Raw genomic sequence first — 23,778 nt, 5'->3', positions numbered from 1 at the left:
TTTTTAATCCTTAAAGACCCACAACCATTTTTGTCACAACTTCCAAATATTTTTTTTTGTTTTTCCCAAGTGATTTATCACTATTTATTATGATATTATCCTCTGCATTTTGCATTTTTCAGTGAAAGTCAGGTCTTTTCCTATATTTAATTTACTGATCATGTCGATGTTCATAAAAGCTCAAAATAAATTTGAAGGTTATTGTATCAAGATAGAGAAAACTGAATTAAAAACGGACTTTTTCGGTAAAATATATAATTAACTAAACAGAAAATAAGTGATATATAAGAATAAGATTTCTTCAATAAACAGAAGCTTTGAATGCATTATGAATGATATAGCAAAGCCTTCTATTTGGCCAATAAAATGTTTTTTATTGAGCACTAGCGGCATTGTACCCGTGGTTCCTTGTACAATAGCGCCCTCCCATGGTGCAACAGTGGCATTGCACCCAAACGCCCTCCCGTGTCCCGTGTTTGCAACATTGATCGGACATCGATGGGACGGACACGGAGCGGGGCCGAAACGTGCATTATGTAGTAGGATTAGCAACAAACAACGTGCTAGAGAAAAACACTGCAAATACATTAACGTGCTATTAAAACAGAAAAGTGCTGCAAATATGGAAATGCGCTGTAAGAAAAGAGTGATGCAGAAACTAAAACAAATGCAGGAAGAAAACACTGCATGTCCACTCACACAACAGACGTGCTCCAGGCCTCCAGGGGCAGCGCTGAGTTTTCACCCGAGAAATAAATCTTTATTGAACATATAGATGCATACAAAACATTGATAGTTTTAAACAAATATCAAGATGTTAAAAAGAAAAATCGTCCGAACAGATAAATTAACAATGCAAGGCCTTACAGACGCAAGAGTTGTTTATAAATTGTCAGGGATTTTGTGCTTTTTTTTGATAAAGACAAATTCTAGTGAGTGGATATATTTTTCGAATTCAATCAAAAAGACTGTAAAATTAGGAATGTTTTGGTATATTTACTTTTGTGTATGTGGAATGATCAGATTCACTATAAATTACAAGATTACGCATGTCATGTTCAAAGTATGTAAGTACATTTTGAGATGTTATTACATTTAGATGCAATAAGGTTTTCAATTTTAGACCAAAAGTTAGAAGAATGCACACAATGAAAGAATAAGGGTAAAGTGATTTCAGGGAGAAGAACAGTTTATGGTGGAAGGATTGAAGTGATGTTTGATGTGAGAGAGCACAGAGAGGCTTAAAGGTATGTATTCTCGCTGTTGTCTATTTCTCGGGTGAAAACTCAGTGCTGCCCCTGGAGGCCTGGAGCACTTCTGTTGCGTACATAGATATGCAGTGTTTTCTTCTTGCATTTGTTTTAGTTTCTGCAGCACTTTTTCTTACAATGCGTTTCTGCATTTGCAGCACTTTTCTGTTTTTGCAGCACGTTTATGTATTTGCAGCGTTTTCCTCTAGCATTTGTTTTCTTACACGTGGCGCGTTCTTTTAATATGCAAGTATGTGAAGCATTTTTGCCCGTTGGCCACCACGTGACCAGGACACAGATCAGACGATCCAAAGAAAGCAAATGAGACGTAAATGGTACCTGGGACAAATTACTGACAACATTTTTACAGATAGTTTGACATTGTGGGAGTCACTTTGAGTGTAACAAGTACAAAGAAGTGCAATGAAGCACCGTTATTAGTTACAATCATAGTCAAACTTATTTCTTTCCTATTTAGACCCACATTTAGAGCACAGTTTTGCACACGTTACACCTTAATAGAAAACCCTTTAGCCAGGGGGTGCTACAACACCTAAATTCACATGTAGACACACAGGTGGTTGAGTCACAATGCAACTCCAACTGGCAGACAGAGCAGCCCTGGTGAATCCAAAGAGGTAAACCTGCTGATTGTAGATATTCCAGGAGGTGTGTCTCCTCCACGCTGAAGACCCGTCTGATTAGAAGAATTGGAGCTTTTATGTAGTTGAATTAACCAGTTGAGTCCAGGGTATGAACTGACTGGACTTTACCCAGACTTTCTTTACACAGATAAAGGATTATGAAGCATCTATCAAACATGCTCAACTTTATTTTAAATAAGTAATAGAAAACTCTATTTAATTGGGGTTCAGTAAATGAGTGCTGTCTCTTTTGGCGGTTGTTTCCTTCCCTCATCAAAAACCTGATTCTATCTCTGTTTGTGCTGGAATGGCATTGCTTCAGTGTCTTTATCTCTTTGTCTATCTGTATCCTTATCGGTCTCCTCTTTTTTTTTTTCTCATTATCTTTGCAGTCTAAACCTCGCTGAGTTTTACTCCTGCGAGGGAGTCTGATCTAATTGGCAGCAAGGATCATTCAATTTAGCGAAGCCAGCTCTGCTGACTTTTTCGGCTCCCTGCTTTCACTGCTTTTTTTTTTTTTGCTACCTATCACATGATAATAATAATGAGAAAATATAAGCAAGAACTCCCTGAAGTTGCTGTGGTGAGTGTGTTTTTTCTATCCCAGTGTGCTTGTTACACCGATCACATTCACCCAGGCAATTTGCCTGCTTGTCTGAGTCTGAGAAGGGAGGCTTATCTGCACTAACGCCCCATCGAGGCTGCACTTCGTTTCCAAATCGGCCCCTGTTAGCATTCAAATCAAGAGCCCCCACCTCCCCCTTCTCATTCTACCTGCCCCCTTACTATCTCTCCCACCCCATTTTGCTGTCAACACAATAGCTTTGCTCAGAGGAAAAGAAGAGGGGGAGTGGAGGAAGAGAAAACCCAGGCTATTATTTAATGAGATCAAGCAAACAGAGGCCCCTCTTTGCAGACATGGCAGTTCACTGAGTTTCTCCCTCAGCTTCCTCAACTCGCTGTGACTGCCGCCTGTACCTTAACAACCACCATTTTATAGAAAACGTAAGCACTCTGACAAGGTGTTTCTTCTAGTGTATATCCTCCTCCCATTCCACTGCCTCCTGAATCAAAAATAGTACAACTTAGAAGATTGTTTGTTGTAGAATATGCTGCAACCACAGCCTAGCCTGTTTTGTTTGAAGAAACCATGCAGTGTTAGTATGTGAATGCTGTAGTAGTGACTTTCTACCTGTTCTGGCAGATGTAACACTGTATCCAAGAGGTCATCAGTGTTTTATTGTTCTTATGATTAGACACACATTTCAGCCCAGCTGCTGTCTGGGCCATTGAACCACCATCGATAGCATCACAATGACTTATGATTTCTCTCTTTTCCATTAGTTTTCTTTGAGTTTGGGCTGTAATTTGGGACTTTGTCTTGAAGTACGTCTGTCAGAAATTAGGTCTAGAGTCGGCTTCTGTTGCAACACAGCACAAACCCAGAATGAAAAGAAAAGAGTGTTCGTTAGCGAGTCGAACGCAACAAACCTCAAAAGGACTTGACAAGAGAAGAGTGGAAAAAGAAAGAGTTGGGGAAAAAAATGTGTCATGAAGATGAGGAACACGAGGTGGGGGAAATCCTTTGATCAAGAGCACTCCTCATAGCTCTCCTGTCTCTTTACACATCTATAATATATATCTTTGCTCATACCAGGCAGAGGTTATTAACAAGGCAGTGGTGCCATTCCCTCCGGAAGAACGATATCGCATTAAACAAAAAAAAAAGCAAATATGAAAGCAAACATAAAACAAAATACAGTGAGATTTAATATATGCACCCCCTCCTTTAAATTAAATTCATCAGTGTTTGATATAACAGAAGAGGGTTTAATATTGGATATGGGTAAATATTTATTCTTAAAACGGTGATCTTAGGAAATGAAAAGGCTGCTTGCGCTAGAGAACATGTTTATCCATGACAGTCGCAAATATGGATCGAGCAGCAAGATGACAGTGATTTTAATCTAATGGTCGTCTTTTGTTAAGCATATGAAACCCAAGAAAAGGGCAGCAGCGGGCAGAGCACCGGCAAAATGAAAAGTTGCACCCTCCCCTATCACCAGTACGAGTCACTTACTGACAAGTGGCATACTTTTTAATTAAAAGGGAAACAAAGTCCTACAGGGGGAATACCTCACTCCCTCTTATGCTCCACTTTCTCAAGCTCATTTGCAAAAGGTAAATATTCAGAGGGTCGCTTTTCAGCCGTGGCGATTAAAGCATGCTCCAGCATAGCAATAAAGCATGTGTTGTGAATGCAAAGCTCCTAATTTAATTCACACTGCAAAATGAAACGTAACTTGTTTGTGTGTGTAGACAGCTGTGACAGGGAGCTCTGCCTGGTAGTGTCAGAGTAGTTCTTCACACTCAGAATACCTGCACCGGACTTTGTAAAGAACACCAGCAGCCACTTAAATGAGGCTGACTGTCAGCTGTGATCCGCTCCAGTGTACAGTAACAGTGAGAAGAGCTGCTCGACAGGTGTACTCCCCAGTGTAAATAACCCCTCTGCTCTTCACTAAAATCTAATTTCCATGTTTGTTTCATCCCGCAGCACTCAAAGACCCCTGCACAGATGTGGCCTGTAGCTACGGCAGCACCTGTGTCCAGTCCTCAGATGGCCTGTCGGCTAAATGCATGTGCCCCCTCGGCTGTGAAGGTAAACCAGAGAAGACGGTGTGTGGTAGTGATGGGAAGGATTACCGGAACGAGTGTGAGCTGCATCAGTATGCCTGCAAGAACCAGATTAACATTCGAGTGCAATATGAAGGCCATTGTGGTGAGTTCACCTCCTCTATTGGATGCTGCTCTTCTTAACCCTTTAACCCGAGACATTATTTCAATGAATGGGCTGCTTGTAATTTGCAGCAGTAGAAGTGTCATAAAAGCTGCTGTGAGTATGTGCTTGTGTTCCTTTTCTTCAGTTGTTTTGCTTTACTGTGTGTTTTAGGGTCCAAAGAGGATAGAATCACAGATAAAGACAAAGAGAGGAATTGAAGTTCTACCGGTTTTTACTAAATGAGGCACTCAGAATGTACATCGATAAGAGATTTCGGATGTTTACCATGAACTGTGAACTGGAACACACTGAATAACAAGTATTTGAATTTTGGTCCAGTAGTCTTTGTTTTGGGGCTCTTTTTTTCTAAATCGGTGCAGCTGCTTTTTAGCACCTAGTTGAACTCCAAAAAGCAGTTGCATGGTCAAAACTCAGAAACACAGTACAAAAAAAAAAGATAAAAGAAAATCCCGACAACAGTGCAAACAATAATAAAAAAAATTAAAAAAAAAAAAGTCCAAACCGTCTGTTTTTATAGCAAGTCAGTCTCACTCATTGCTCTGTTTTGCCCCGCATTACACAGGCGGCAGGGGGTGCACTGAGCATGCTCAGATGTTTATGGAATGCACAAGGTCTATTCTCTCAGCATGTTTTGAAATTTGTCTTATTGAGCAATCGGTTGAATTTTTTATGAAGATTTGAAATAAATTATACATTCAGAACACTCGCCACAGACACGTGAGGGGTTGTAGAGTTAAATGATTCATCAAACATATAATTTTTATATATTATATTCTATAGTTGGTCTATGGTGGGCTTCTTACAGCAGTTATCTGTTAAATTCCTCTCATATAATTTATAAGAGAGGTCACCAACACATGGCCTGTGACCTTACATCTAGGGTTAGGGTTTTAATATAGGAAGTGTAAGTCCAGTTTACATGTATTATTTTCTACATTTTCTAGTATCACTAAACATATGGCTAACCCTTAGGGGTCTGAGTATATGTTGGCTATTTCTGAACACTTTTGATTTTGCCTTTATATTTCTCATTAATTAAATTAACTGTTTACCATACCATTTTTGTTATCATTTTTTTCCTCATCTGTGTGACTTTCTAGTTATTTTTTCAATTGACATGCTGCATTAATACACTGAGCCTAAAATCACGCAATAAACTTGAAACCCCAGTAGGAAAAAGTTTGATTCTTTGCTGATTTTCACTGAAAACAGCGAACCATTTTTATAACTCAGAATGAACATATACATTGAAAACTTAACCTCCTAAGACCCACTGTCCACATTTGTGGACAAGAGTTTCACAACTTTATACAAAAAAAGAAAATAAATCTGTCCACCACAAAGGACATTCCATAAAAAATTTAAAAACTGCATCTGAAAAAACTGTTGCATCGTGTTTCCAATATAGGCACTTATTTAATAAAAAAAACAAAAAAGCTTGTACTTTGTTGACACTTCCTGGGTCTTAGGAGGTTAAAAAAAATTACATATTCATCTATTTATATAAAAATGCACATTTTTAGGAAAACTATGTACAAAAATTTACAAAACAGTCTGGTGTCACAATATGGTGGACAAGCATGTTCAATGAACTCAGAAAGCGTATACAACTATTTGATGCCGAACATCTGATTGGTTGATGTATTTCACTTTTCCACCAAACGCAGTGACATGGTTTATTTTTTTCACATAAGCACTTCCCTTAGAAGCCCGTTTTTATCGTCTCTTCCTGCAAATGATGTTTTTATTGTGTATCATAGTCTTTACTTGGCCTTTCAACACAATTGACTTAACAGTATTACTTTGACACCTGCACTTAACACACAAGTTGAAGGGAAGACTCAGTGAGGCTCCATCTACTGATATGTCATCTTAACCCTTCAGGGTCCACGGTCACTGCCCCATGAATGAATCACATGACATTTTCAAAACATCGTAGCATCGGAAGTCGGTCACATAGACCACTAGGAACAATTGCGTTCAAAAGTGCGGACTTGAAACACTCTCCCACTTTCTATTTGATGAGGATAGAGGAAATACAACTGGCAATATGAAGTTTCGAAACCTGAACAAACCAACGTGAATAAAAGTATGAAAATGAGGTGGGGTGGGCGTTATATTTCTTACCAAATTTTCAGCCTTTTTTGTCTTTTTTCAAAACAGAAAAAACTGCCAACATTAGCATTGCATTGCAGGTAAGGGTGAGGATGACCCCCACCTGATGCATAAATTGGGAGGACGTGGGGGTGGGTGGGGGGTGAGAAAACCAGAGAAAATGCCTATGTAAAGATATCCTCTTATACCAAATATTTGAGTACAGTGTTAATTTATTACAATTTTAATTTTATATACCTAATATTTGGAACCAATATTCACTTTTAAAGTCTTTGAAAAGGTTTGTTTAGCATCTTTGTGTTATTTATGGAATAAATTATATACACTTTTCAAATCGGATTTTATATTTTGTGGTTTTTGGTTTTATGTTGATATAGTAGGTTAAAGTGAAGAATAATAGGCAGATGATATATATGAAGTTGTGCTGAAAAAAAAAGATACCAAACATGAGTATAGTAAACATTTCTTTATATAGTATATAAAGGCAAAATCGAAAGTACTCAAAAACGGCCAAAATAGGCTCAGACCCCAAAGGGTTAAATCAGTTAGTGATTTGGACGCAAGGTCCAGGGACTCCGAAGGGTTAACCCACAACCTAACCTACATTACCATAAAACATGACTCAAAGGTAGCCTTGACCCTAAACAAAATCGTAAATTAGATGTGTGTGGTTCATCATTCTCTAGTAGCATAAGTCTCACCCTCTAAACACTACACCAGGGTAGGTGTTGTGCTGCATGTAGATACACTGGATCATGCCTAAGAACTGGAGAGATGCCTCCAAATACTTCATAGTAAGTGAAATTGATTGTACTGTAAAGTAACTTAAAGTAAAACACAAAAACCCACAGAAGGCAAAACATTTCCGATGCTGTAAATGCAGACTTAAATAAGAGACACCAAACCTTCTTTGTCATCCAAATGTGCTCACTGATGATTGTTTGCCCCTAAACATTATATAAGGGTTGAGAACTGGAGAGAAGCCACCAAAAAACATATTAAGAAGAAGTTCAACTGGAGTGAAGTCGATGTACTGTTTGTTAAAGAAAGTTAAAGTAAATGCGATTTCTCCACAGAGTCAGTGCTGGTATTTCAGCAAGGTCAAAAACCAGTAAAAGGCTGAGTATTTGTGATGATGTAAGTCAGGGGTGCCCAACCCTGGTCCTCGAGGGCTACTATCCTGCATGTTTTAGATGTATCCCTCTCCCAGCACACCTGACGGTCATTATCAGGCTTCTGCAGAGCCTGATGATAGGCCTATCATTTGAATCAGGTGGGTTGGAAGAGGGATACATCTAAAACATGCAGGATAGTAGCCCTCGAGGACCAGGGTTGGGCACCCCTGATGTAAGTGTTGCATCAGCAGATTTATCTTCCATAAGTGAAATTAAAACAAACTATTTGACATGAAATTGAAGCAAAGCACACACCAAGTCAAGAACAGGAGGAGGAGGAGCAGGTGAAGGTGAAGGTCTCATAAGTAGATCTAAAAATGGTAAGAAATAATTGGATGAGAGTTCAATTACACGCATCATCTGACGGGTTGTGGATCATCCAATACATGCATAACCATTCAGAAACTCAACACATGTAATATCAAAGTAGGGTTTGTGTAGTTTTAACTGGGATCAAGCGGACCAATATATGTATGTATTTACCCCACGAATCCTGTAATATCGGTCTATAATAATTTATGGATTGTGATGTTCTTACCTAAAACCTAGAAATAGGGTACTAACAAGAAATTAACAATTTGTCAATACTAACAAAAATAACACAGTATTGATTAGTATATCACTTCCAGCATGATGACTACTGTGTCATAGAAAACTAAATACTAGAGCTGCAGTTATCGATTATTTTTGTAACTGGTTAATGTATCAATAATTACCTCTGCCAATGAGGTTATGTTTTTGCCGGTGTTGGTTTGTCTGTCTGTCTGTTTGTCTGTCCCTGTGCAAGATAACTCAAAAAGTTATGGACGGATTTGGATGAAAATTTCAGGAAATGTTGATACTGGCACAAGGAACAAATAATTAAATTTGGTGATTGGGAGGGGGGCACTGATTGCCTTGGCAGAGGTTTGCGCTCTCCGAGTGCTTTTTTAGTTTTCTTTGATTTTATGTGAAAAAGACTGACAAACAACTTGTCTTTTGTTCCAGTACCAGCTGAAACAACAACCACAAAGCATAAAAATAAAATAACATCTACAAAAAATATGTGCACTGCAGTCTTTAACACATTTGTATCCAACTTTCTAACTTACTAACAACTTAAGATGGAAGTAATATACAACTTAGAAAAAAAAAAAGCCAAATATTTGTAACGTTTGTATCAAAGCTTAAAAGTTTAAAGGAGTAAGTGATGGTTCCAATGTAAAAAAAAAAAAAAAAAGAGCATATAGACATGTTCTGCCTTTTTGTCCTTGTCTCTTCTGAGCTACATTCCATGTTGTTAGTGTTGATGCTGGCATCATGTGTGTCACAATAAGTGTCCGTGTGAAACAACAGTGGAACCAATGTTTAGCAGCAGCAAAATTAACGAAAAAAGAGCTTTAGTTCAGCAAAATTGTAATTAAATCCTTATTGATTTTTAATCCTTTTGAGCTGATTAATTGTTTCAGCTCTACTGAATACCTGTAGATGTTCAGTCATGTATTAACCCAGAGAGTGATGCCTAGAAAAATCATACTTTTAAGTTCCTTTTTTGGCTACTTTTCCTTTAAACACAGTAAACTGTCAATTAATTGCTAAAATCCTAAATGTTTTCTTCTCTCGTCTTCTTTTTCTGCTCCTCGTTTTTTTCGCTCATCCTTCTGTCTCTCCTTCTCTCTGTTGTTCACTCCATTTACTACCTCCAGCTTTTGTCTTCTTTGTTTTTCACAGCCCACTTGTGTACAGCTCGACTCTGCTAATTCTCATTTTTCATTCAGGTTGCTTTGCTTCACACAGGTGCTCCTGCAGTGCGAATTGTTGTTTTCTCTAAGTAGGTCTTCAGAGCTGTCGTTTTCACCGGGCCCAGACTTTTTTTTGTTTTGTTTTGTTTCGCTCTTCCTTGTTATCATCCGGCAATGGTTGTTTATTCCCAAGGCGATCAAGTTTGAGGTTTTGTGTTTGTGTGTATTTTTATTCTTTTGCGTCGAGCCAGATGGAGGGTCTTCGTCTCAAAGCAGTGGCAGCCTCAGGGTGGTGGGCAAGGAGAGATGGATGTGCAGGTCTGCCAGCAGAAGGTTGGCTGTATAAATCCAGCCTGAGTCGAGGCCAAAGTGACCTGAGTTGCCCGGTCCTCCCTGGGGAGGGCTATGGGGCCCAGGGGACCAGTCGGCCCTGATGGTCCTCTAAATCTTCCTGCAGCCTTTTCATCTAAAACCTTGGCTATTTCAAGTCAGTAGCCCCAGCCAGACAAATGCAGCTGATTTATCCACGCTGCTAGTGTTTGCAGCAACCAGGCCATTCTTTTAGTAATTACCCTCCTTGCACGGCTAGGGGAAAACATGGATCCTGGAAGCTGTTCTTCTCAGTTAATGGGAGGTAATGGTCTTTCTCCCTCAGATAATGGTCTGGCTGCTGGGTGAGGCACTGTGTTATGCAGAGGCACTGCATGCATTACAATAAAACCCCTGTTTGCTTAGCCTCCGCGAGCCATTGCATTGTGGCAATAGAAAACAATCTGAGGCCTGGACAGAGCTCACTCCAATGCACTCTGTCCTGCTTTATGTCCCCCCACATTGTCCCTCTTTGTGCTTCTGCCAGAGGTCTTTGGAATCCCTTATTCTCATTCTCCCTGTCCTCTGTCCTCCTCCTTCCCTGATGATAGGGTATTTCATCCTTGGTGTATTTTGAATGACTCACCGGCAGCTTGGCAGTGATTTAATATGTCATGGTGCAACATAAATCCTTTGTCTTCCCGTATGCTGAAAGCGTGGCAAGTTGGGGATAAAGCCCGAGCTCCTGTTTCAAGGAGTAACACCCTCACCACCCCCTCCATCCACACACACACACATATATATCCACAAACCCAATTCCATTATGATCACGGACTGATACAGCCGAGTGTGCCAGACTGACGCTCCCCTGGAAGGAGGGGAGGAGGTGCCAGGGAGCAAATCAAACCGGCCGTCTCTTCATCTATTTCCTTGTCTCGCCTTCGCATCCAAGGTCCCAGTCGGAGCTGCTGGGCTGCTGATACTATCTGTGGAGCAGCCGTGATGGAGCATCATGTCTCCACTTCCCCATCTTCCGCCCCTCAGCTTTTGTCTCCTTGTTTGTCCTCGCCTACTTTCACTCCACTCCTCATTTATGAACTCACTAAACTAATATTGCCAAACAAACACAGGTTAATACATTCAGCCTTTACTGAGAGGTTTTATTTGTCCCATAAACATATTACAGGTATAGTGTTGTTTACTGCAACAGAAAACTTAGCAAAGTCATATCCAACAGCATGCGAGAACCTTGAAAGAATTTAAATATTTGCTAGTTTTGAGGCAAATTAGGCCCGGACAGATTATTCTCAATCTTCTTATTTTATGTCTTTTTTCTGATGCCAAGTTATTGTTGTGCGTTTTCCTCAAAGGAGGAAAATGGACATAGATGTTTTTTTAATAAATTCTTTCATGTTCCTTTCTCCAGGGTCTAATTAAAATATTTTTTATCATGTCTTTCTACTTTAATTTCACTCTCATCCTGTGCTGCGTATATTCACCGTGTCTGTCTCTCCACAGACCCATGCAAAGACAAAGAAAACAGCCTGGACGCAATGTGCCATGTCGAGGCTCTTACTCGCCAGCCACTGTTCTTTGTACTGCCTGAGTCGTGTCGTCCGGACAACGAACCGCTGTGCGCCAGCGATGGTGAGACCTACAACAGTGAGTGCGCCATGACATCGACGGGTTTGCAGAGAGGCGTCAAGCTCAACAAGATCCACACAGGACGATGCAGGAGGCTGGGTAAGAGCAGATCAAAATATGACTTTAGTCTGACTTAAAAGACATTAAAAAAAGTATAGATGTCATCCAACTGTAAAGATATCAATAACTGAATATAAAAACAAGCATCTACAACTACTGTCATTTGTCAAACTCTATGAGTTTTGCTGGTGAATCAGTGTTGTAGATGACAGTATTTCCACGGTCACTTTGGAGTGTCTGATTACCATGAAAAGATGACAAACTGCATTTTAGCTGAATTATTTACATGTATTGATAAGATTAGTGGTTCAACAGTTATTTAACATTTTAGATCAGTAAATGATTTCAGTCGCTGGTGGCTGTTTAGGTCTTTAAGGGTTAAACAAAACAAAAATTCATGAACAAATTAACTTGTAAAAACCTTTACAAAGTAAAGTTTAGCTAACCTAAGCATCCAAACAAGTAAACTAAGCCAATGGTGGATCGCTGCACAGAGGTCTGTGGAAGAGGGCTGCTGCATCTCTTCTGGGCCTTTATCTTGTTAAGACTCTGCAGCCACAGTCACTCAGCTCTTAATCAGCTGGACGATGAACAGGTCTCGATCTGCTGGCACGCTCAGTCCTCTAGGAAAAAGCTAGCACAGACCACGAATGAAAACAGACAAAGACACTCTGGCGTAACATATGCTTAATCTGCATGTGCAACTTTCAACAGAGATGAGACGGAGGCGGGAGATCTTCATCAGCTTCACTAAAAACATGATGAAACTTGAATTCTTGTATTTATTAGCATTACTAAACGTGGCTATTTATGTGTTTATTTCTTTATTTAGCTGTAGCCATTGGAGTTTTTACTAGAATTTAAAACAGAATTTTTCACTGCTAGTTGTAGTTTTTGTTATACTATATTATATATCTGCTCCTCTGCTCATGAATCACATTGTCAGTCCCTCTGTTCCTGAGCTAGGTGTTACTTCTGCATTATTTATTAGACCGTGATCCAAGGAATTCAAATTACACTAATATGCATTAATGTATGCATTAAGGAGCTCTTGTTGTTTTTTGTTGGTGGCATAACTTTTATTTATGTGTCAACTGTCAGGTGATATCCCTCAGGTACTTTTTCATGACTTCGTTCCACTGTTGTATTTCAGGCTTCATCTTAACAATCACAAATAATTTACTACAGCCTGCATCCTTACAGCATACTTAAAGCAAATGAATGAATATCCACCAAAAACATTCCAGATTTAAGCTTTTACACCCTACTGTTTTGCACAAGGAACATTACTATAATGTAGAAACTGAGCATGATGAGTTATCTCCCCTCCAAAAGTTGAGCATAATATAGTATAATAATATATACAGTTGAAATAAAATGATAGCAAAGTAAATAATATTTCACTGTTTTAACCGTTAAAGACCCAAAGCATCTACTGATCTAAAATGTTTTGAACTTCTGAACCACTAATCCTATCAGCACAGTGATTTAATTCAGGTAACATGCAGTTTCTCAGCATTTCAGCAGCATCAGATATTTTTTCCAGATACATCCATAGTGTCCGTAGCAAACATGGAAACACTGTCATCTTCTACAACACTGATTCACTAGTAAAACCCTTGTAGTTTAATAAATGACAGTGGTTGTAGACACTTCTTTTTATGTTCAAGTTAGAGACATATTTTCCTGAAAAAGTCATGTTTTCTTCAGTTTTCTCTATTTTGATGTAACAACTTTTGCATTTACTCTGAGCTTTTATTAACACCTACACGGTCAGCAAATTAAATATAGGAAAATACCTGATTTTCACAAAAACAATGCAATAAGATAATAGCATAAAAAATATATTGAGAAATTAATTTGAAAGTCACCACAAAAAATAGTTCTGGGTCTTTATGGGTTAATGTTGGTATTTATGTATGTTTTATCATTGCGTACATGAAACAGATGCAGTTATGTAACTTCTGTGACACTCTGTGACGTGTGATTTGTGTAGTATTGGTGCATCACAGATCAGCACCGAGACACTAAATACTGTACAGGTGAGCTGGTATTAGAATCTAACTCTGGAACTGTATTCACTTCATGGCACAGAGATAAATGACTCTGAGGTCTCGGGGTCTCTACTGTATCTATGCCAGCAGTAGCCTCCTCCAGTCTGATAAGGGCCTCTAGGGCTCTTATCAGTGCTATTAGAACAGGGGGTTTAAGCCTTAGTCAACAAAGCGCTGTCATCTTTTACTGTACTTCTGATAGCCATCAGAGAAAATCCAATTTTCCTGCTGTGTTGTCTGCAGGACCCAGTGAAGCCACAGCCATGTACGTTTTTACAGCAGTGATGTACCAAAACCATCAGCCATGTACTGAGAACCCTGACCATGTCAAAGACGGGAATGCTTCCACTGTAGGATGTCTTTTTGTCAAGTCAACAATGACAGTTCCTTTGACACATCCTACTTCTCCTTCTGCTTGCCTCCACAGACCGGTGGAGGAGTGCAAGGGGCTTAAAACTGCACAAAACCCTGTTCACATTTGTGTTTCGCAGACCAGAATGTGTGTGAATGAGTGTATGAATAAGTGCTTAAACATTTTTCTTCTTTTTTCTTTTCCACTGTGTCTTTTTTTCAAATGAAAGAATAATTCAATTTGAAACAGAGATCCATGAAATCATATCCCTAAGCAAATTACAAATTGGTAACTAATGAAAATGGCCATTTCGACTTGTAACCATGACATCGGCCATCCTTGTAACCCTCTCACTCAGATACAGCAGAGATGTAATTAAATGTGGCATGACAGGCTTTTAAAGAAAAGAGAAGAAGGAATTGAATTGCTGTACAAATTTGATCCACTGATCGGGAAAGAAATAAATTCAAAGCATAGCGAGCGCCTTCAGAACAGAGGTCTGCTTCAAATTGGATTTTCTCACTTCAATAGTAAATTTGCCATTTCACATTACCAGTATTTCTTTCTTTTTTCCTTAATTTCCGCAGTACATTTCTGCATAGTGAGTCAAAATGTAATGACTATAATAGTTTAGACTTTAACTTGACCCTAAACTTACATTCTTCAGTTACAATTCTCAACTTCTATTACAGTTATCGGCAAACTTTATTAATAAAGTTAGAGTGGTTCATAGCACACTTAATCTCCTGTCGGTTTGGCTGCATCACCAAGGGCCATGTATTAAATTAATCAAATGTGTCACTAGATAAATGTTTTCCGCTGACGATTATTGTCATAGCAAGAAAATAAAAAAATTAAGTAAGTATAGCATCAGCCCAGCCATTTAAATGGATTTATTAATCTAATATATTAGTGTGTGGTGTGTTCACATTCTTTTTTCATTTTCTTTTATTTCAGCAAAACTATTTCTTCACACACTACCAGTAGCATCGTCCACTCTAACATGTAATTACTGTTAGGATGAAAACTGATTTATTTCCCAGTGGTTGAACAAAGTGTGCCACATAACAGGAAGAACCATCAGTTCAGCACATCGCAAGATTGAATTTTTGTTTATTCTTGCTCTTGTCCTTTCTTTTATGAGGCTGTAAGAAAAATGTCAGATATAATCATCCACTGTCTGTATAGAGGTGTGAAATTAAAAGAAAAAGTCATAAATATGAAATGAAACATAATGGATACAGATCCTGCCCATTCAAAAAGACATTTGGTTGTAAATAGCAGTTGTCAATATATGCACATTCCCCATGTTCTAAATATTTATCTTTTTTTCCCCTGATTTCTTTCAATTAAAGCATCCCACTGCCTATGGTTTTTATCCAGTTTTTAAGTTTTAGAATTATATTTCTCTTAGTTTATTTTTTTTCTCCAGTATTTTGCATAAAGTCACATTTTAAACTGAAAAATAGTCTGGAAATCTGCAAACTAGAGGCTTATCTATTTTAGAGGGGGTTGGTTGCTTCTTGTGTGCGTTTTAATCTTTTTTTTCCATATGAACAACCTTGCATTTCTAAGAATGTTATAGATTGTCCAAATAAGGGAGCACATTTGCTTCTTAAGATTGTATTATTGTTTCTTATTGTGCACATTCTCCACCAGTCAAAAATAAATTACATAAAAGGTAAGCAAAAACTGACAGGGGTTTAAAAAGGTTTCCCCCAAAATAAATATATATATTTCAGTTATTTAAAAAAAAAGAAATCATTTTTCAATCACCAAGCAATGGATTAAAACAACTTTTGTTAAGCAATGGAAGTAAATGAAACCTACGAAACTGACGTGAACATTGCTTGCGGGTGTCCTGACTGTTGTTGGTAACTTCTAAAGCTGAGGTCTCTGTGAAAGCACAACAAACTGTGTTACAACACCCTCTGAAGCATTATTATTGCACCACTGGAAGTAGTGTTTTGCTGTCATAAAGGTAAGAAAAGGCCGATTAACAAAAGACGTCAGCCAGGCCTTTATAAAACGTATATGTTTAGAGACAATGGAGGTTTTCTTAAGTTTTTGGCCATTGGTGTAAACATGCTAAAAGACCTTAAAAAATAGCTTTGGCCGCCTCTCAGAAGACATGAAGACATCACCTTGAAGACATGTGTTGTCCCTTTCAAGTTGAATATGTACAGTTTTGATATGTTCAAGTGGTGACTGTTTTATGTCATGGTTACTGACGTGACCTAACACCATTTCTAAACTAATAACTAGCTCTGTGCCAACATCCACATGTACAGGACCAGTACCAATATGTGTGCATAATGTGTACAAATTTGTGTCCAACTTACTGACAACTTAATTTGGAAGTAATATACAACTGAACAAAGTAAAGCCAAATATTTTTAATGTTTGTGTAAAAGCTTTAGTTTAAAGGAGCGAGTGATGGTTCCAATGTAGAAAAGTGAACATATGACATTTTCTGCCTTTTTGTCCTCAACTCTTCTGAGCTACGTTCCATGTTGTTTGTGTTGATCATGTGCATCACAATAACTGTCCCTGTGAAACACAACGGTGGAACCAATGTTTGCAAAATGTGAAATTATGGAAACAAAGCTTTGATTCAGTAAAATTGTAATTGAATATTTATTTTTTAATCAATTTGCAATGATTAATTGTTTACTTGTTTCAGCTCTAGTTGAGTATGCACAGTTTCTTTTTTTTTTTTTTATCTTGTCTTGTCGAGCATCGTAACAGCAGAATGGTAGTCTGGCTACCTTTTGGTGGTGAACAAATTTGCTTTGCCAAGGGTAACTTCATAAAGTATATGAGGCTCCCCTTGATATTCTACTGTCTTTAGTATGAGTTTTGTTGAACCACATTTTGATGCCGGACCTGACATGGGGGGGTGGGGGGGTTAGGAAGAAGAAGGTGGTGAAGACCCTAACAAGAAAATATCAGCAATACAAACAATAACAACCATGGTGATAGTTATAATGGTAACAATAACTAGAACAAGAACTGAGTAAACTGGGCAGAAGAGAAAGAAAAAAACAAACAAATGTACAGTTTTGATATTGTTATATCACTATTGTTGATAGTGCTTAGTCTTTTATGTCATGGTTATTGACATGAGCCAGCTCCATTTCTAAGCTAATGACTGTCTCTCTTCCCAACATCCACGAGTACAGGACAGTTGGATTCATTTCTTTTCTTTTTCTTCTTGCTTCAGAGGAGTGTAAAGAGGAGTGCCTCTTCAACGCTGTGTGCCTGGTGGAGCAGCACAACGCCCGCTGCTCATGTGACCCCATCGAGTGCGACGGCACCTATCAGCCCGTCTGCGGCAAAGATGGCAAGACATACACCAATGACTGTTTGCTACGCAAGACTGAGTGTCTGGGCAAGACCCTCATCCCCATCAAACACCAAGGGCCCTGTGGTGAGTTGGAGCTGGAGGACAGGGAAGATGTGTCAAGGAAGATTTTATGTGTCTCTGTTGCTGTTTAATGTGAATGCTCTGTGTTTCCTCTTCTATATCCTCTAGGTTAACTGTATGTATGTTTGTATGTTACTGAATGGTGTCTCTAAAGAGGGAGGGGTAGCTCAAATGGACAGAAATAACAAACGTGCCGTCACTTCTCCACTCCTCCACCTCCCATCCATCGCCTCATCCCTGTCACGCTCCATCCCACCATCTCAAAATGAGACGTCGCCTTCATGTTTCATTCACTCTGCGCTCTCTCGTCCTCTTCTTCACTGGTGCCAGTCTTACACTTAGGTGGCTTTTGTTGCTTTTGTCCCTTCTCTGTCTCTGTCTCCTTGTCTCTTGTGTGTTGCTTTTCTTGTATAAAAAAAGCTATTTTCTCTTGTTTCAGTGCGTCAGTCAGTCTGTGTGTCTGTCTTTGTCCGTCTGGCCGTCTTCCTGGCAGTGTGGAAAGCAGGGTCACCCGGTGGGCGACCTCATCAGGTGGATTCTGAGGGGGTCGAGCCCTTACCTTCACTCCAAGTGGTCCCAACAGGAGGGGTCTTGTACCACTGTGTTTTTTCCCTCTGCCTCTTCCTTACTGTGTCATGTCATTAATGTTCTTTTTTCTGTTTACCGTCCTGCTAAGGCCCTCCTGTGATCTGTTAGGTTGAAGGACTCTCCCTCTCTTTCTTTGCTTTGTATTTTTCCCCCATCTAACAAAACAATGACCTTTCTCGTCCCCCCATCTAACCACTGATCATCCAACTACTTTCTTTATGCATGCAATAGTGCATGACAATTCCCAAACCCATCACTTCCCAAAAAAGACCTATCGTCATCAGCAAGTATTGTTCACAAGTTTGGATTTGATTTACAGAGAAAACAGTAGCTTACTTACTTTCGACACTTATTCTGTTTCTCCATAAATGAATGATATAATTTGTGTTCATGCCAGTTACTTGCAGCAGTAATAAGAACATAGCAAACAGAGATTTAGTCGCAGCAATAAGTGGGTTGTGACAGACTGATTACCTTCGTAAGTGATGACCTACTTTACTTCATATTCAGAATCTTTTTTTGTGGGGGGTGGGACAAGAGAGTAATGAGGAAATGAGTCAGATGACACAGATTGATTTTTGGCACGCTCAGATAATTATAGGGGCAACGTGGTAGTGCAGTTGTTAGCACCGTTGCCTTCCTCCCAAAGATATGTATGTTAATAGCTCAGTCTATATCACCCATAGGTGTGAATGTGGAAGTGAATGGTCATTCGTCTGTAAATGTCAGCCCTGTGATGAACTGGCGAGGGTGTACCCCACCTTCGGGATAGGCTCCAGCACCCCTGCAACTCTTTCAAGGATTGAATGGTTCAGAAAATGAATGAAAGTTATTGTATGTCTGTTACTATGTGTAACTTAACACTTTTGTTGCTAGATTTAGCAACTTTTCAGCAACTTTTCCCTTGCAGCATTTTTTTTCTTTCAAAAAGCACCTAGCAATAAATGTAGCTACTTTAAAAATTAGTTTGGAAACTTTTACTAACTTTTGAAAAGTGACTCAAACACAAAAACACACACATTTTCCCTCTAAATGACACCAAACGATATTCTCTGTCACAGCCAAATAAACACATGATCTCTATGCCTAACTATAAAAGTCAATGTTGACAACTTAGCAACTTTGTTGGTATATTGTGATTTTTCAGACCCCTCTAGAGACTCTTTCAAAAAAGTGACTATTAACAACTCTATCAACTTTTTCTGGTGTTATTGGAGACTTTTGAAGACATATCGTATTTTGTCTTAAACAAATCACTGCACTGAATATAAATCAGTCCCATTGACATTGACAGTTTTCCCTATTGTCTCTTTTTGGTCCATTCAGATTGTTAATGTTTACTAAAAATTTAAATTATTATGGTTAAAAATTTTCATGTTTTACCATGACTTGTAGGCTCCTAAGTGGACTGTAAGGGTAAAATTTGGGACATTAAAAAAAACAAGAATTCTGAGTATAGTTCATTGTTTTTCTAAACATATTTGGGGTGTTTTATACTCACTTTCTGTCTCTCCTACAATGTTATTCCTCTCTCCTACATCGTTCTTTACAATTACATGCACATTTACAATCATGCAAATCAGGTGAAGATGTCATTTAGCAATTTCTAGGGACTTTTTTTATACAAAGGAGTTGGAAACACTGTGTTTCCTAGTTGATAGGAAGATAAGAACATATCCATACATAAAATTATATTTTTATGATAGTCTGTTAAGCTTTAATTAGTAGTTTTCACACCAAGATTAGTGGCAAAAAATTTAAATTTTTTACTTTGGGTTGAAGAAGATTGAGTAAAACACTCCTTTTTTGGGCTTTAAATCCAACAATGTAAACTGAGACAGGAAACAACATAAAGAAAGTTGCTAACTATTCTGATTGCATACAGGAAGTCAACTTCTGCATGTCATGTTGTGTTCATTAATTTTCTAAAATTAGATTTTTTTAAAATTACAGGACTGGGCAATAAAATGGTAAGGATAACTATTTTGACATACATTTTCCAAGAATACATTTTCTGACATTGTCAGTCTAATCATGTTTTATCATTTTAATTTGTCTCTGATTTGGTTAATAAAGATTTTGATCATTACACCTAATCTGAAGGAATAGCGTAAAACAACAAAGATTCACTCATCACAACAAATCAGACTTTTAACTTGAACGAAATATCAGGGCAATTATCGATATCAGCTGAAACTTCATATCAGCTGTTATTGATAATATCATGGTGATAGACATTTGGATTACTTTCAGATATTCAGTAATCAAGCCTCTTTAAGTCAATAGAGCAGATGAACCACAACAACATGATTTAATTTATACAATCCTTTAAACACATTATCAGACTTGACTTAGCATATTTCTTGGAGAACGTTTCTAAATAAAAAACATTCTGTCTAATTGAGTAAAGTAATGCTATATTTAACTTTGTTTTATTGCCAACGTCTGCTCCAGTGTCTTGTTGCAAACTCCAGAGAAGATGCAGCATTGAGCAGAAACATTAGCCATAAATATTAGTTCTGTTTCTCTTTGAAGCAAAACACAAATGTCCTCCCACCCAGAATAAGAATCAGACAATGCTTACGGACTAGCTGACCAGAGTCCATGTTACGTTCATATCAACAAATTTTTGTCCATGCACAGGTCTACTAGTAGTATGAAAATGTTCACAAGGCTTCACACTGACCAATGATAGTAAGTCCACATGCTTAGTGATTTTAATGCTTTGTTTCTTCTTCTGTCCCATCATAGCCCAATCTGCTGCATGCACAAATAACACTGCAGTGAATCACTCACGATGCTTTTGTTTGCATCCTCTCAATCAACAAAAACCACACAGTAAACAGGCCTCGTAATTCTGTCCAGAGCTCCACTCCGTGCTTTTCATTGTCGTGGTGACAGACGCAGATAAAAACCGGAGAGATCTGTTGATCCTCTAGGCTCTGGGGTGGAGCTGAATACCAGCAGAGTTATCTCCAGTCGTCAGAATCAGGAGACACCAGCACTCATTAGCATTATTCGGCCGTCTGAGCTGTGCATTAATTAAGAAGCGGAAACGGCAGCATGAGCGCTTATGTGTTTTGCTCTGTTTCATTATTTCTGGCAAGCTGTGCCTCAATCCTTCCCCCTTCCCCCTGTTTGTTTAGTTTTCTTTCTTTCTTTCTTTCTTTCTTTCTTTCTTTCTTTCTTTCTTTCTTTCTTTCTTTCTTTCTTTCTTTCTTTCTTTTCTCTCTCCCTTTCTCTCTTCCTTTCTTCCCTTGAGTATTGCAGCTGTCAGCCAGTTGTAGTATGTTTCTTTAATACATTTTTATTGACATTTGCATATTTCTCAAAACAGAACGGCATGAACAGCACCCCCCAATTCAGTTTTAATTAAACATCAAAAGAGGAAAGCGTAGGTGCCCACTGAGACTGTTGGTTTCGTCAAACAGATGATATGTATGCAAGGAGTGTGTGAGAGTGAGTGTGAATATGTGTGTTCACTTCGTGCACATATTAGAACTAACTTCTGTCTTTCCTTTAATTCCCTCCGTTCTTTTCTTTCCTCTTCCTTTTTATGTTTTTCTTTGCCGCTGTGTTTGGAGGCTTATGCTCAGATTAGATAGAGGTCCCTCTCTGTGATAGCACAGCCCACAAGACTTAAGAGATCCACGGGTCTGACAGACACCCGGGGGGGATGCATGTGTGAGAATCCTCTGCCCATCTTGCTGAAAGAGTCTCTTGTCAGTGATCGATCAATAGCCCACACTGATCAAGAGTCAAGCTGCATCACAAGACAGGAACACACACACAGACGCCCACTGTGGACAGTCTGGTCCATGTGGGATTTAAGGAACAGGTATTAACAAACAAACATATGAGTATTTGATTATTGAAAAAACTGAAATACAAGGCAAGGCGTTGTTGTTTTTCATGGTCAAAAGGGGATGAGTGAAATTCCTAAAATGGTTTGATTTTTCTATTTTGTAGAGTAAAAAATAGAATTACTGGAAAACAGACATGGTAAAAGGCCTGTTCTTTTCCATATTCTGAGACTAGATATGGTCGTGTACATGGCAAGAGCAACAATGAGGACAGAGATGTGGACAATATACACAATAATTGACCATGATAAATGGAGGACATTGTTTTCTGGAACAATAAAAGTGCATGTCTCTGCTAAGAGTCAAAATTCTATTAAGAGAGAAAAAGAAAAAAAAAGTTTTTCTATTAAGAGAAAAAGAAAAAAAGTTTTTTTGCAATCCTGTCTTCTTCTCCAAGACTCTTCTTTTGTTGTTTCAGCACAGCACCACACAGCAAACTCTGTAACCACTGAATATCATCTACGTCAAGTGGTTGTCTGGTGTTTTTTCAATTCCACTTTTATTTTGTATATGAAATACAAAATAAAAATCAATCCAATTTTTTTTTTTTTAAATTTTCACTAATCCCATTTTGACTATGAAAAAGACAAATGCCTTATCTTCTAGTTTAAAAAGAAAATCCAGTATCCATTTAAAAAAAAAAAAAAAATTCTGAAAAGAAAAGAAAATCCAATGACCAACAGACAACAATGTAAATAACACGTTTCCCACACACAGCACCTCAGGGCTTTAGATAAAGTTTCCTATGACTGAGTACAATGTATTAAATGATCATTGTTCGATCAATAGTGATTTCCTTATCCTTTCATTGGCTGAGTGGTGAGTGGGGAGGATTGATCGATCACCCTCTCAGCTGTCAAACGGATGAAATTCTCCAGATCTGACTCCGACATCAATCTCATGTGGGTGACAGCATCTTGCATCAGCCCTCCCCTGTCAACACTCACCCCCCAACAAAGAGTCATCATGCAAAAGCCCTGAATGTCTGCAACGTCCCACAACTGTCCTCCCTGTGAAAGCCAGTTGATTGATATCTAAGCTTTTTCAATCTTGAGATGCAGCAGACTCCACGTGGCATTTAGCTGATTAACCTACGTCCCCGGCTGACTCACAAATCTTTGAGATGTCCGAGAACATGTGTGAGCCTATGAGGCATTTGCTGGGAAGTGAATTACAGTGGAATGATGGGAAAGGAGGTGGAATACGTCAGCCGCCTTAGACGTGGAGATGGGATATAAGAGTAGTGTGACATCCAAAGGAGAAAAATGTTTGTTGCCATCAGGCAGACAGATGAGGTGACACTTAATGTTTACCGTTAGTTTATGATGGTGTTACATACATAATCAGCTGGATCACTAAGAGGCTAAGTTCTTCAGTGCACAGGGCCATCGAGGAAAGTCGATTAAAACATTCTTTAAGCCTGGCACTGCAGTGGAACCTGGCTTTGCCCTTGGTCTGATTAAAAGCCAAGGAGTATTCACTGCAGTTCATTTATAATTGATGAATGTTAATCTATAGGCACAGATGGTTTGATTTAGCATTGAACATATGAGAATATGTACAGCTATTTTCCCCTCTTATATAATATCAGCACAGCGGGGCAGCCGCACAAACTAAAAAAATGGAAAGTGCACATGGAGGGTGGGCTATTGTCTTGATAATTATTTTACTATTTTAAGAGGACAAACAACTGAAAGAATATTGGCATCAGAACGCTTTGAAAAGCTTTCTGTATTTTCTCTTTGTCTAGCTACTTTTGAGTCTATTATAGTC

General features: G+C 38.6%; 1 protein-coding gene across 4 annotated transcripts in view; it reads left to right on the top strand.

The window, feature by feature from the left end:
• agrn (agrin) overlaps positions 1-23,778 on the top strand; it is a 390,721-nt gene that overhangs the window by 248,517 nt on the left and 118,426 nt on the right. For all 4 annotated transcript variants that reach the window (XM_030138396.1, XM_030138397.1, XM_030138399.1 and 1 more), the window contains 3 exons: positions 4,452-4,676; positions 11,536-11,760; positions 17,351-17,557. In XM_030138396.1, the coding sequence (XP_029994256.1) occupies positions 4,452-4,676; positions 11,536-11,760; positions 17,351-17,557 (657 nt within the window). The remainder of the gene's footprint in view (positions 1-4,451; positions 4,677-11,535; positions 11,761-17,350; positions 17,558-23,778) is intronic.

Source organism: Sphaeramia orbicularis, chromosome 7, assembly GCF_902148855.1.
Source record: "Sphaeramia orbicularis chromosome 7, fSphaOr1.1, whole genome shotgun sequence".
NCBI classification, from domain to species: domain Eukaryota; kingdom Metazoa; phylum Chordata; class Actinopteri; order Kurtiformes; family Apogonidae; genus Sphaeramia; species Sphaeramia orbicularis.
The sequence above is the reverse complement of the archived record's forward strand: the minus strand, read 5'-3'. Positions and strand labels throughout refer to the sequence as shown.